The sequence below is a fragment of the Anabrus simplex genome, chromosome 5, assembly GCF_040414725.1.
Source record: "Anabrus simplex isolate iqAnaSimp1 chromosome 5, ASM4041472v1, whole genome shotgun sequence".
NCBI lineage: Eukaryota > Metazoa > Arthropoda > Insecta > Orthoptera > Tettigoniidae > Anabrus > Anabrus simplex.
Window position 1 is genome coordinate 316,399,617 of NC_090269.1, and position 15,325 is coordinate 316,414,941.

Here is a 15,325-nt window from a genome sequence, read left to right on the forward strand (position 1 = left end):
ATCTATTGCACTAAGTGCTTAAATCTTGACTGACCCAAAAATCAAGGACAGAATGTAATATACGGCAAATTACTGAAGTCCGTATAACCAATTATTTAACTGAACATTACTATAATTCAGCTCGTAATTAACAAATTAAAAATTATAAGTCCAAAGATGTCGAACTCACCATCTTAGGTTTTAAAAGAAATGATTAAATTGTAATAAAGTTAAAAATTAATAGACTGAAACAACTTATCAAAACATGTTTGGGTAATTACAACGTGTGGATAATTAAACTTTGTGGGTGCACCCTAGCAAAGAAAAATATTTACAATATGATACCTTACAAGCTAAAATGTAGATTGAGGGCGGTTTCAAGATATTCAGGACGCATTTCAGGCCTAAAACCATATCTCATGAATTGGAATTCTCCTCTGTTGCCTATGAAGTCTTTGAGTTAATTGCTGGCTCTCACTCGGAGCTCATATTAATCTGCTAACATATAATTATTCCTATCTTTCACACAACATATCCATAGATACCTATAAATGTCAACTTGGGAGGATAGTTCCCTAATATTTCTACAAACAACTGATTTACAATTCTGAATATTCATGCTTCTTATTTCTCTTATGCGCCGATATTGATAAGTCTTCTTTTAAATTAATGTAATTTTAATAAATGGTTCAACAAGTACCAGTAAGTTCCATATACTATTCTAAAATCTGAGTCTTCTCGTCATCTTAATTGAACATACGTGCGACTTTATATATTCTAACGACTACTCTGCTAGTTTCATCTGAAGTATACTAGCTAATGTGGTCTGCATTGTGCGAAGACTCGACCATAAGATACAATGTATACACCTACAGTCAGTCATCAGTGATAGGGTGTTGCCTAAGATTTTACTACACGTCCTTTCGCTTGAAAATGGATTATAATTAGAAAACATCTGTGACATAGTGCATGTGTTTGGTTCATCCTCCTAACTGAGACTTCATTGGTACTGCCAAGTACGCACGCTAACCAATAGGTGTAACCTCGATCATACTTGAACCTTCTCGTGCTTGCTCGTAATAAAAATAGTACATATAAATGCTACATATTCATTTCCACTTAGTACAAATTCAACTTGAAACCATTAAGTCCACTACTACATCACCGTGCTCATATTCGCGAAGAATCAATAACTACCACCATTCTAAATTATCAAGCTCATATCAACTTCTCTTAAAATAATCCATATTATACTTCCAGACATATATCCCGTCTCCTTTACTAAATACGTATACACTCCATTTAATCGTGGCATTTATTATTTTAATCACCGTTCATGGACATATTTCGCGACATTATGACCTTAATTCCGTCATAACCTTAAATTATTGTAAACACATCTATCTATTTGGCAAGCATATCCTACTGCTGGTTCCTAACTTGACATTTCTGGTCATAATCAACGTACACGCGTACCTAAATCTCTCTTTGACACAGTATACAATTCCCTGTCACCTTAACGAACTCAGCATTTCACACTACATGGATCACATCTCGAACGTAGGCTTTCATCACTGATTGACTACCTATCTACGGATTTGTCATTCATATACGAAGATTACCTAACCACCTTTGATCTAACTCAATAACCATTTTCGTCGCTTCATTATTTCGCACGGAATAACTTAACAAATCATATTACACTTACATATGAATATAAAACATTACTACACTAATTTAAAAGCAAGACTTATCTGAATTCAGCCACTCCAGTCGTCGGCATATGTCCAGCTGACAGGACATAGGGACACGCCTCCTTTTACTTCCCTAGGTGAATGGGAAATACTGGCATAATTCTCCTCTGGGCTTAGTCATCTCTCGGCAGGCAACGTCATCCGACGGCACCCATTTGGGCAGTCTGGCCTATCATCTTCTTAGAACATCTTGCTCATCTCTGGACTAGTTGGAATAGAATAATAAACAGAATCAATTAGCATTGCCATCATGAACAGCTGTGATAATCTGCTTAACGCGAAATATTGCTTCCTTTGAAAGAGTTGATCTACTTGACAAATAATAATCTTGGGGTAGTATAATTCTATGACTTGAAATGAACAGATTTTTTTTCTCCTTTATCTTTCCAGGAGTTATTATAGGATTCCCACTTCTGTAGTTCTTTAACTTGGGTGATATCGGGTAATACGTCAGCAGAGATTGCCGTGACGTAAGCTTGCCGTAGTTTATGCTTGATTTTCCACGTATCTTAAAATTCGCGGAACGAAATTAATAATCTTCTGCTTGATCTGCGACACAGCTTCCCATAAATCTGCTCCTTGTTTCTGCTGAAATGATCTCTTGTCGATACCTTCTTTAATTTTGACGTAGTTGCTTTCCGTCTTTGACTCTGATTTAGAAGAAGGCAATTCAATCTCGTTTTCTAATTTTTTTCAATAATTGTTAGTAACAATCTTCACATTCGTTCTTTTTCACTGCCTTCTGGATCTAAATTCTTTTCTCTAGCGCCTAAGGTAAATACTGTTGCTTTCACTCGCGGTATCGTCAGACATTTTGACGTTAATTATTCTCGAAGACCTGTACTCCATCTTTGCCCTTCTTACGAACGGAACTTCTTATAACAGTGAAATGGCACAATATGTAGTTTGGTTTTATTTTTGTACTTGTGAAGTGGTAGTGTTGGGTCAAATATGAGGTAAGTTATCTAGGCATATGGCTTCCTTGTAAATACGTTTAATGAAATATTTATGTTAAAATTATTTTACTGGTGTATGATTTGTATTCTATTTGGTGTTTTATATGGATGTGATGGATATCTCAGTTTGGTGATGCGGAGTTCTGGCTTCGAATGTGTGTGTGTGTGTCGTATGTAACGGATGGCCATTATTGTGCTTAGATAATCTTTGAAATTCCCCGTTGCCTTGTTTTTAAATTTGTCGTTCTTTTCGTCTGGCTTTATTTTTCTGCGTATTTGCAGGTGATTTTTTGTGCTGTTTTTATGCGTGTGCCGTTATCCTTTGAAATATATTATATTATATATCTCCTCTATCGTTGATATGTTGTGGGCACATATTCATGTTCATTTTTGTAGTTACTCCCTTGTGTGCTATTCGTGCTTCTTGTCGTGTGTTTTGGCTTTCGTGTGCCCGTAATTGACCTAACACTACGCTTACACTTGTCTCTAATTTTTTAATTAAATTATTATTATTTTCGTAAAATTGTAAATTGATTTATCTCTTAGAGAATAATTTATTTCGGTTTGGTTAGTATATTTTCATTCGTATTGCGAGCGTTTAATATAATTTTACTCTATTATTAGTGTAATCCCGCATTAATGTTATCTTAACCTTTCAACAATGCCATTGTAACGTTGTTCATTTAATCGAGGGTTTGGACAACCCTAGTGCGAAAGTTATGGAGCCTGGTTCTTATCTTACCTATTCTGCTTATTGTTGCTTATCTTTTGTGCTTGGCAGTTACGTAATTTATTATTGCGGATTATTATTGTAAATTGTCTCTGGCGCTATAGTAGCATCTTTTGAATTGATCCGTGAATACTACTGTGAATTGTTTTCTTCTGAAACTGTGTGTTCATTTTTCGGTCTTGGTGATGTTATGTGACCTGGCTGGTTCCTTTTAATTCTGTTCCTGTGTTTAATTTTTTGCCTTTGTTTAACTTGGCTTTTGCGATTTTAAATTATTTTTTAATTTGAGCTGTATTTCTTATTCTGGGCGAGCCTGCTGTGGTGACATTATGGTCGGTATTTGTTGTGTTCTGAGTTAATGGTGATATGTCGGGTGACCGTCATTTATGTGGGTTTTGTGGGAACATTGCTTCCACTGGGTGCTGTTAAAAGCCCACAATTTGCCATCCAACCCATTTTTTCTGTGTTAAATCTTAAATTCAATTTAATATTAATATATTTCAAATATGTGTTTATCAAGGGTAATTATTGAGGTACGCTGATGCATCAGTATATTTGTAGGGGAATAGAATGTATTTATTGACTTCCGAACAATCCTTACATGCATCTAAACTATTTATTTAATGTATACCTATTGTATTCCTTACTATTTTTTGCAAGTGACTTAATATTATTATTTCTCAGAATTTTATTAATTTCAAATTAAATTTGTAATGGAAAGATTATTTATTAAATATATTTTTATTTTAATTCTTTGAAAATCTCGGTGTCGTTTTGAGGTGAACTGCTTCGTAGTTCCTTGGATCCCCTCCTCTCCTTTTTAAAGCGTATGTTCCAGCCCTCTTGCTTGCTTCCTTGTATAGTTGATGTGTCATTTTCTCTTTTCTTTCATTTGCTCCTTTTTAATATTTGTCTTGTGTGAACACTTCCCTATGACGTTCTCTTACGAACGTCATTCATCATCATTGTTAGGGGGTATTTCACAATCACAAAGACCGAGCTCGATAGCTGCAGTCGCTTAAATGCGGCCAGTATCCAGTATTCGGGAGGTAGTAGGTTCGAACCCCACTGTCGGCAGCCCTGAAAATGGTTTTCCGTGGTTTCCCATTTTCACACTAGGCAAATGCTGGGGCTGTACCTTAATTAAGGCCACGGCCGCTTCCTTCCCACTCCTAGCCCTTCCCTGTCCCATCGTCGCCATAAGACCTATCTGTGTCGGTGCGACGTAAAGCAACTAGCAAAAAAAAAATCACAAAGACAGACGCTCGACGCGCACTGGCAGCAATCTTACAGTCGAATGCGATGCCTCCCTCCAAATCTCTCATCTCTTATAGGGAGCAAAAAGCGAAGCCACGCCGGGTGAACTCCCGGCAAACATACTTGAGATTGGTATGCAGCCTCTGGACTGTTTCCCAAGGTGGCTGTATTAATGCAGAGTTATCGGTTTTGTCACGTATTAATGGCGTTAGACATACCATTATGTTTTTAAAATTGTGGGGATAATTTTCATTTTATTATCCTGAAAAACCCTCAAATAGGGGAGATATCACTCGATTCCCGTGACGTGGTGAACCTGTTCCTTCCCGCATTAAATGCTGTTAAGGTGGCATGGTGCTTCCCAGAACAAATTTTTAATCTCTATTTCCTTCTCCAACACATCTTCTGTTCCACTCATACATGGTCACACCCTTCCTAGGGAACCACCTCCAAGTTCCCGCGTTCTATACTGCTTCGCGCCCTTATACCTGGCGTCCTATTGCACAATATTTCCATTGCGTTAAATATCACAAATTAAGTAATGTACAGAATGGTTCATAATAAATATCTAATAATGTTCTTGCCGATTATTTCTGAGTTCAAGTAGTGGGTTCGATCTGCTCTATCTTTCAATTTTACGCAGAAAGCGAGGTTGGCATATTATTCTTCTCCTCCTTTATCTGTTTACCCTCCAGGGTCGGTTTTTCCCTCGGACTCAGCAAGGGCAGTCTCAAGGGCAGTGTCCTGAAGCTTCAGACTCTGAGTCGTCGATACAACTAGGGAGGATGACTAGTACGTCGCCCAGGCGGTCTCACCAGCTATGCTGAACAGGGCCTTTGCGGGGGGTGGGAAGATTGGAAGGGTTAGACAAGGATGGGAAGGAAGCGACCGTGTCATTCCGTTAGGTAGCATCCCGGCATTTGACTGGAGGAGAATTGGGAAACCATGGAAAACCACTTCCAGGCTGGCTGAGGTGTGAATCGAATCCATCTCTACTTTTCAAATTTCATGGCAGAGCCAGGAATCGAATCCGGGCCTTTGGGGATGGCAGCTAATCACTAACCACTACACCACAGAGGCGAACGAGGTTGGCATATTAGCTTGTTGATGGCATGTGCCTTCCGTAGAGACTTGCGCGTGTGGTAGCATGGGGCCCTAACTGTGATACATTTTAGTGCTGAATACGGCACATACACCCAGCCCCACCCCCAAACCCCGACCCATCGAAATTAACCCATTAATGTTAAAATCCCCGACCCGGATTGGAATCGAACATGGAGCCCCTTAGCCACTAATTTTGGGTAGTACAGATAACACATGTTAGTTCGGTCAGAGAATATTCGGAAAATGCTGAGCCAACACCAACAATGGGAAGGAAGTGAATACCTCTAGGCCTAAATCATGGAACTATTTTATGATTCCAGTTATAGCCGATGACTTGGGTTAATATACGAAAGTATTAAAACAATGTGGGTTACCAAAACCGGTTTTAGGAAATAAAAAAGTCCTCCCCGGCGGGGAATCGAACCCTGGTCTCCCGCGTGACAGGCGGGGATACTAACCACTATACTACCGAGGACCTGCGCAACGTGATCTAGTCGTATATGATATAAATACTATATCAACGTGAGCAGTTTCAGTGCTGGCTCGTGAGGTATGTGTTGAGGGACTGGTACAGACGAGAGCAGAACTAAATGGATCAATAAATACAGGAGATTTGAAAACCGTCCGCCTCTGTGGTGTAGTGTGTTAGTGTGATTAGCTGCCACCCCCGGAGGCCCGGGTTTGATTCCCGGCTCTGTCATGAAATTTTAGAAGTGGTACGGGGTCTACACAACATCGGGAGGTCAAATGAGTAGAGGTGGGTTCGATTCCCACCTCAGCCATCCCGGAAGTGGTTTTCCGTAGTTTCCCACTTCTCCTAACTCAAGGCCACGGCCGCTTCCTTCCCTCCTTCTTGTCTATCCCTTCCAACCTACCGAGCTCGATAGCTGCAGTCACTTAAGTGCGGCCAGTATCCAGTATTCGGGAGATAGTAGGATCGAACCCCACTGTCGGCAGCCCTGAAAATGGTTTTCCGTGGTTTCCCATTTTCACACCAGGCAAATGACGGGCTGTACCTTAATTAAGGCCACGGCCACTTCCTTCCCACTCCTAGCCCTTCCCTTTCCCATCGTTGCCATAAGACCTATCTGTGTCGGTGCGACGTAAAGCAACTAGCAAACCTTCCAACCTTCCCATCTCCTCATAAGGCCCCTGTTCGGCAAAGCCAGCTGAGGCCGTCTGGGCGAGGTACTGGTCATTCTCCCCAGTTGTCTCACGCTCCAGACAACCTGTACGATAACACACACCGAAATATATTTGTACCAGTTCTAGAATGATCCGACCCTTTTACGACCGTTTTTGAAAGCTCCAATGGCATGTAGACGAGTGCACTTGTTTCCCAGTTGTCTTCGTTATGAAGTACAGACCTCGGACTCAGCAAAGGATCCCAACTCTACCGTCTCAAGGGCAGTGTCCTGGAGCCTCAGACTCTGAGTCGGGGGATACAACTGGGGAGGATGACCAGTACTTCGCTCAGGTGGCCTCATCTGCTATACTGAATAGGGGGCCTTACGGGGGGATGGGAAGTTTGGAAGGGACAGACAAGGAAGAAGGAAGGAAGCCCCACGGCGCCTGGAGGAGAAATAAGAAACCACGGAAAACCACTTCCAGGATGGCTGAGGTGGGAATCGAACCCACCTCTATTTAGTTGACCTCCTGAGGCTGAGTGGACCCCGTTCCAGCCATCGTACCACTTTTCAAATTTCGTGGCAGAGCCGGTATTCGAACCCGGGCCTCCGGGGGTGGCTGCTAATCACACTAACCACTACACCACGGAGGCGGACGACCTCGGTATTCATTCGGGTTTTTTATTAAAGTATGAAGGGTTTTTTCGTGTGACTATTTCTAGCCGAGTGCAGCCCTTGTAAGGCAGACCCTCCGATTAGGGTGGGTGGCATCTGCCATGAGTAGGGAACTGCGTGTTATTGTGGTGGAGGATAGTGTTATGTGTGGTGTGTGAGTCCAGGGATGTTGGGGACAACACAAAACACCCAGCCCCCGAACCGAAGGCCAGTACACTGACCATTCAGCCAACAAGTCGGACATTCGGAAATAATCGGTGAGAACTGCATTTCCGCGTAGAATCTGAACATCAGTGGGATTCAAACACACCGTGATGTTACAAACTATGTGTTCAAAAAATATGGAGGCGCCGGGTATCGATCCCGGTACCTCTCGCATGCTAAGCGAGCGCTCTACCATCTGAGCTACGCCCCCACAACATTGCTTTGCCTGTAGACAGAAGCTTATGAAACAAAGAATGTGCAGAGTCGTCCGTGACTCAGCGTGAATGCTAAAAATAATCTCCCATTTCAAGAGTTAGCGGCTAGATAGCGTTGACACAGGTTTCCCAATGAATTGTTTTCAGATTAGCTGAACCGCGTAGAACAGTAGAGGCTATAGTAACATACACTATCTATATGCTTTATGTTATTTGCTATACTTAAAACAGTGGAACGTTTAATCAAGCAGCCGGATTACTTGTTGATAACAGCTAACAACCAAGGTCAGTCTAGCTGTAGGACCTTGGTAACAGCTAAAGAGCACGTCTTAGAAAACATGGCGGAAGAGTTGCAACTTACCTCAGTCAGGAGCGCTGTATCGGCTCGTCCAGCCAGGTGCTTGTTAATGTACTAGCAGGCTGATGTTCTAAACATTTTAAATGAAAACATGCAACATTAAATGATACAAATTTCTAGTAATTTCTTAAAAGCATCCAAACAGCAGACGTCCAAAATGCTACCGTCACACCATTACCGGTAATATTATTTTTGGTACCAATGTACCGGAAGTAATGATTGCCTTCAATATTCTAAAGTTTATCAATTTCTTCTTCCTCTTCTTCTTTCTTGGCCTTCTCCCTAATTATTCGTGGTCAGCACTAATTTGAATGAAGCCAAGTTTTACGGCCAAATCTATGTAGAGGGATGTATTCACTTCTGCTCGTTTCTGTGGAAATTGGCAGAGTTATTTGTTAGGTATGTAATTGAACACTACCACAAACACCCAGCTCCCAAGCTAGAGGAATTAACCAAACGTGGCTAAAAATAAACCTGCTTTGCCGGGAATCGAAACCGGGATCCTACCTCCCGAAGGCTACTACGCTGACCATTCAGCCAAGGAACCGAACTGAATTATATCGATCTTCCAATATTATTGACTACCTTATAAACACCCAAGTACCGTTAATTTAAAAAGCAAATACTACAATCCAGAATGAAAATAACACAGTGTAATTTTCATTGTCAGAGATATCTCTAATCTAAACCAATTTCTAAATTTCTAATTTTGAAATTATAATTTTATGAATTTTCGAAATTGGAAATGTTTTCTCAGAAACTCTTATTTGGTGGGGGTAAATAAAAATCAGTATTTTATTTCATTTTTATTTTATTCTATTTACAGTTAAATTTCTCTACATGTATCTCCAACCTTGTTTTCACTCAGACATCCGTGAGAGAGAACCTGATAGAATCTGGTGCCTCGTACGACGTTATTAGTAGGTGGTTCCTGTAGCCCGGATGATCATATCTTGAATCTGAAACAAGCGGTCAGAGGATCAGGTGACTTCACCTTTTTTTATCATTTTTTGAAAATATATCGTAATAGCTATTGTAAACACTGTTTAATTGTTCCATCGACTTGTAATCTACAGATTCCAACCATCTTGGCATTACAGCCCTGGTGTACCTTTGCTTATCACGTGACCACTGCTCAGTCCGGAGGCCTGCAGATGACGAGGTTTAAGTTGGTTATCGCGACAAATTCTCACGGCCATTATTCTCGGTTTTCTAGATCGGGGCCACCATTTCACCATTACACAGCTCCTTAGTTGTTTTCATGTAGGCTGAGTGGGTGTCAGAGGAGCCCTCAAATCCAGGTAAAAGTCCCTGACCTGGCCGGAAATCGAACGTGGGGCCTCAGGGTTAGAGACAAGCTACATACCGCTAGACTGTGGGGCCGCTAGTCTGTAGATTGGTATAAAGTAAACTCGTGTCCTCATCCCGAGGTGGTGCAGCTCTTTTCAGGCACACCCCCATTGGAGGTGAGCTGCATGTACCATTTCAACCACACACCAGCCCGCCTGCCATTCTTAAATTTCTGGCAGTACCGGGAATCGAACCCGGGCCCCCGAGGACGGCAGCTAATAACACTTACCGTTACGCTACGGAGGCGGACTGTAGATTGGTATGATAACATTATATATATATATATATATACCAGTCTATGCTGTACTGATGCAGTTATGTCACCTCGGGGTGATCTAAGCTGCGTGCAAGGAGGCTGCTTACATTGTTATATGTACGTAAATTGCTGTCTGGACATGGACCTTAAAGACACCGAGTTAGTTAGCTGCGCCGTTTGGGTCACGGAACTTTATAACTTTGCATTCAGGAGAGGGTAGGTTCGAACGCCACTGCCGGCGGCACTGAGAATAGTTTTCTGCGGTTTCCCATCTTCACACACGGCCACACAGGCCAAGGTCGCTTGCTTCCAAATACTAGTCCAATCATATTTTATTGTTGCCATATAAGTAAGTTAACCAATTAAAACGCAAAGTAGTGGGGGTTATCTATACCAGGCCAACGAAACTAGTATTTCAAAACGTTCTTTATTTATTTTATTTTTCTTAATCCGTTTAACGTCCAGAGTTGGTCTTTCCCTCAGACTCAGCGAGGGGGCCCACCTATACGCCTCAAGGGTAGTGTCCTTTGGTAGAGGATACAACTGGGGAGAGGACCAGTACCTCGCCCAGGCATCCTCACCTGGGGCCTATTCCACAAAAGTATGGTCTTGTACATTACAAGTAAATTATCTAGTAACTTGTACAAATACCAGAGTCTCTGTTCCACAAAAGAATTTTCTACAGTTGTATTTTACTACTCCATACTTACAAATTACCAGTGAATTTTTATAGGTGTGTTCCATAAAAGTACTAGTACTTGTGACTTACTAGTGAATTGGGAAGTATTCTCTACCAGTGAAAGGACAATAATATATAAACCTACTAGTGCTATTTAAATATACTTATTTCAGATACAATTTGATAAATATGTGGTCTAGCAGTAGTGATAGTGATGGTGATGAAAATGAAAACTGCCGTCTGTATAGAGAAAGAATAAATTTCCAGTTTAAGACTGTATTTTAATACAATGAGCGTTTTAGGTTAAGCACAATACAAGCGGAAGAACGTTTGATGGATTTTGGGCATAGGTTAGAACATCGTACAAACAGAAATAAATCTCTCTCTGCTAAACAACAGTTACTAACAACACTACATTGGCTAGGAAATGGTGGTCAGTACCATGGTATTGCAGATATGCATGGGGTGGCAAAAATCTTCAGTCTGTAGATCAATACATTCTGTGGTAGCAGCAATAAATGATATAAAATTTCCTCAAATTGTTCGTTGGCCTGAAAATACTGAGCAAATAGTGCAAGACCAAATGCCTCAAGTTGTGGGCTGTGTAGATGGAACTTTGGTGAACATTGATGCACCCCATGTTCATGAAGAACAGTATGGTGATCGGTATGGAAAGCATTCTATTAACTGTATGCTTGTATGTGGGCCAGATATGAAGTTCTATTATGCCAGCGCAAATTGGCCAGGTAGCATCGATGATGCTCGTGTCCTTCGAAACAGCAATATCTTTTGAATGATGGAGCAAGTTTGGCGACCCTTTCCGCAGTCAGTATTGCTTAGCGATGCTGCATATCCTTTGAAGGATTGGCTTATTACACCTAAACTGGTCGATTTAGATGAACTCAGAGTGCAGAGGTTTAACAGGGCTCATAAGAGTACAAGAAGATTAATTGAAAATGCTGTTGGTATTCTCAAAGAGAAATTTCCCTGTCTTAACCATTTACGAGTACATCCCGTTTTTGCAGCTAACATTTTCAAATGCTGCGTAACATTATGTAACATTTCTCATGGAGAGTTACAAATCAATGCAATAGACCTGCAGGAAAACAACATTGTGGATGACTTACCTAAGCCAGAAGATGAAGGTGAAGAACTTGCCGAACCGGCTGTAGCGTACAGAAGAGATCAGCTAATTAACACTTTTCAGTGAAAGTGAGTGATAATTCATCTGTATATCCAATTTATTAAAAACTATTAAATATTATATTGAAACAATACACTTCAAGTTATATTACGATATTGTTAAAGAAATGCAAAAACTAATCTAAGTACGACCTAACTTTTAACCTATTATTTAGTATTGATGCCTTTGCTGGCGAGATGTAGTGTTTACAGTGCACTATGTCTTCTGGTATGGGCTATATCAAATTTGTTACTTTCATTGACCTGTCTCAGTCTCATCCTTGGCTTTGACAATATGAAAGTGACTGAGGTATGAGTGATGCTAGTAATACCATTCCTTATGCAGCCAGTCCCTGTTATGAATGGTGTGAAAATATCGCTCATAGGGTCGGTTGGTGCATGCATTTCAGTGAGCTTGACAGACTGATATGTAATAGCAACGGCTGGCTCGGTGAGGAAAGCAACGGGAAACTACCTCACTCCTCATTTCCCTAGTACGCCTCTTCAGTGACGCCTAGGCTATTTATGACAGCTGTTGGCGGAGCTGCAGAGGATCAAACCAGCCTTCGGGCTGAATACCCAACATACACACTTAGTATTGCTATTTTAATGAATCACTACTTCACAACCTTCTTCTTAAACTACAACACTGTCCACAGATAATTCGTGATAATATTCTTTCACAGTGTCAAATGGCTGAACGCAAAATTGCTTTTGCATTGCTAGTACTTCAAGGGCTAATTTTCTGTTTTTTAGGGTGAAGAAATCTATTAGCAAATCAATCTTCCTCCTTTTCTTTTCTGCCATGCTTTCTTCATGACTCTTACTAACTGTTTTCCTTGGTTGCCTCTGTTCACTGCAGGAAAATGTTGGGGTGGAGATATCTACAACAGCTGTTGAGGGTGATTCATCATAAGATTCTGGGACACTGAGGCTGTCAACGGACGGTGAATTTTTTCCAAGAATGTCCAAAACTTTATTGTCAATATCAGTCAATTTGGCATGTTTTCTACCACCCTTGCCAGTCTGCCTTTGATTATCAATCTTTGCCTACAAAAAAACTGTTATGTAGCCTAGTATATGTTAATATACCTAATTACCCTAATTAAAATTATGATTAAACTAAATTAAAATAAACCTAATTGAAGAATTTAAATAAAAACGTACTTACTAGTGTCACCTTCTTGAAATTAGGCCAGAATATATCTCTTACGTACATCCAACTTTTCCCCTCAAAAGCTCCATGAGCTTTTCCCAAGTCAAATATTTCCATCCAGCCATTTACTTTGTCTTGTTTTTTCAGACTCTCGCTGAATGCGCCAAAAAGAATATCTTTTCTTCTTTCTATTTCCCTCAAAAGGAATAACTCGTTTCTCTTGACACCATTTTCACAATTCCTGCAGAGTTTGCAATTTCGTAACAATTAAGTTTGGCGCCGCATATCGTTACTGGCGGCATCTGCTGCCTAATATGACAGACTATCGCGGAACATATGCGAGCATGCGAGAATCGCGGAAGAACAGAGTGGGTGATAATAACGGAGTAATTTCCTATCATCAAAGAAATAAACTGCAAAATAACATTGTAGCATTACGAAATTCACCGAAATATTAGAGTTCTTTGAATGTTTGCCGCATAACTTACTTTAAAATACGATATTACGATAAATGAGACAAACATAACCTAATTCAAAGAACGGAATACGAAGATAAACACCTGATTCATGTTATGACGTAGTATGTTCATTGATATGTCGTCACTTGTAACAATTCGCTGGTAATATACAAGAGACTTTCAATCTTTTGTGGAACAGAAATGTACAACTCCATACATTACAAGAACCCACACTAGTAATTTGTAATGTACAAGACCATACTTTTGTGGAATAGGCCCCTGCTATGCTGAACATGGGCATTGTGGGGGATGGGAAAATTTGAAGGCGTAGGTAAGGAAAACGGAAGGAAGCCGCCATTGCCTTAAGTTAGGTACCATTCCGGCATGTGCCTGGAGAATAATTGGGAAACCACGGGAAAACATTTCAAAGATGGCTGGGGTGAGAATCGAACCACCTCTAATCATTTGACCTCCCGAGGCTGAGCGGGCCTCGTTCCACTTTTCAAATTTCGTGGCAGAGCGGACTTCAGTGGTATTATTAGTTCATATTACAATTAATTGCAAGTAGGTGCGGTATACTCCCCATTTTGATTCTTCAATTTATGGTTTATGGGAATATAGCCACGGTTTGTTATAAGGCCAACAGGTAGCATAGGGCGTAGTTGGTAAGGTAAAGGAAAGATGGCACTAGCATGGTCTCCCAGACGTGTCTCTTAAGGGTTCTGGGTAATCGCTGGTGGTGGAGAACGCACGGAGTAGGGTGAAGCTGCCATTTTCTGTAGTGGATGCCGTATGGAGAACGCACTTCTTATTTCACTCCGCCTCTGTGGTGTAGTGGTTAGTGTGATTAGCAGCCACCCCGAGAGGTCCGGGTTCGATTCCCGGCTCTGCCACGAAATTTGAAAAGTGGTAAGAGGGCTGGAACGGGGTCTACTCAGCTTCGGAAGGTCAACTGAGTAGAGGTGGGTTCGATTCCCACCTCAGCCATCCTGGAAGTGGTTTTCCGTGCTTTCCCACTTCTCCTCCCGGCAAATGCCGGGATGGTACCTACCTTAAGGCCACGGCCGACGCTTCCTTCCCTCTTCCCTGTCTGTCCCTTCCAATCATCCCATCCCCCACCAAGGCCCCTGTTCATCATAGCAGGTGAGGCCGCCTGGGCGAGTGACTGGTCATCCTCCCCAGTTGTATCCCCCGACCCAATGTCTCACGCTCCAGGACACTGCCCTTGAGGCAGTAGATGTGGGATCCCTCGCTGAGTCCGAGGGAAAATCCAACCCTGAAGGGTAAGCAGATTAAGAAAGAAAGAAAGTACACACTTGTTCTCACAGCCTGTTTGACTGCTGTACAGTTTTCTACGCTAATTCACGGACAGTTATCGAAAATTTTCTTTAACCGGTCGTTAAATATTTAGGACTGTTTTAAAAATCAACCTTGTTGTTAATATGGCCAGTCTTGGCCATAGTCTTGGCCATATTAGCTGCGTCATTGGGCAAACATTCTAAAATATATGTGTATTGTTTCTGCTTATCAGAAATGAATCCCTTTGATCCTTAAAAGAAGAGTCGTGGTACATGGACACAGTATGCACTCACCAAGGCAGTAGGTGATACTAAAGAGGGGAGGTTGTCGGTCAACGCTGCGAGTAAACGGTATGCCGTACCCCGGCGAACTCTTCGTCGTTATCTTGCAAATAACAAGGTTGTAAAATCTAAATTGTTACTACTAAATAAGTGAGGGAACTGTGCAGTAGAATATTTCGTTTGTCATAAATTGGATATCCACTAACATCGAAAATGCTCAAGTTGAAAGATTTTATATATTGTCATGAAAATGGAATTCCTAACCGGTTCTCTGGAGGAGCTGCTGGGCGTTATTGCTTCAAAGG

The 15,325-nt window shown here is 41.2% G+C and overlaps 1 protein-coding gene and 2 non-coding genes across 3 annotated transcripts in view; all 3 read right to left on the minus strand.

The window, feature by feature from the left end:
- Nucleotides 1-6,183: 6,183 nt before the first annotated feature.
- Nucleotides 6,184-6,255, minus strand: TRNAD-GUC (transfer RNA aspartic acid (anticodon GUC)). The gene has a single exon. It is a non-coding gene; the product is annotated as a tRNA-Asp (tRNA).
- A 1,669-nt stretch (nucleotides 6,256-7,924) lies between these two features.
- Nucleotides 7,925-7,997, minus strand: TRNAA-AGC (transfer RNA alanine (anticodon AGC)). Its single transcript has one exon. It is a non-coding gene; the product is annotated as a tRNA-Ala (tRNA).
- Nucleotides 7,998-9,158: 1,161 nt separating this feature from the next.
- LOC136874869 (dehydrogenase/reductase SDR family member 11) overlaps nucleotides 9,159-15,325 on the minus strand; it is an 89,163-nt gene continuing 82,996 nt past the window's right edge. Inside the window, exon 6 of the mRNA XM_067148560.2 lies at nucleotides 9,159-9,318. Within this exon, the coding sequence (XP_067004661.1) occupies nucleotides 9,277-9,318 (42 nt within the window). The 3' untranslated portion in view covers nucleotides 9,159-9,276. The remainder of the gene's footprint in view (nucleotides 9,319-15,325) is intronic.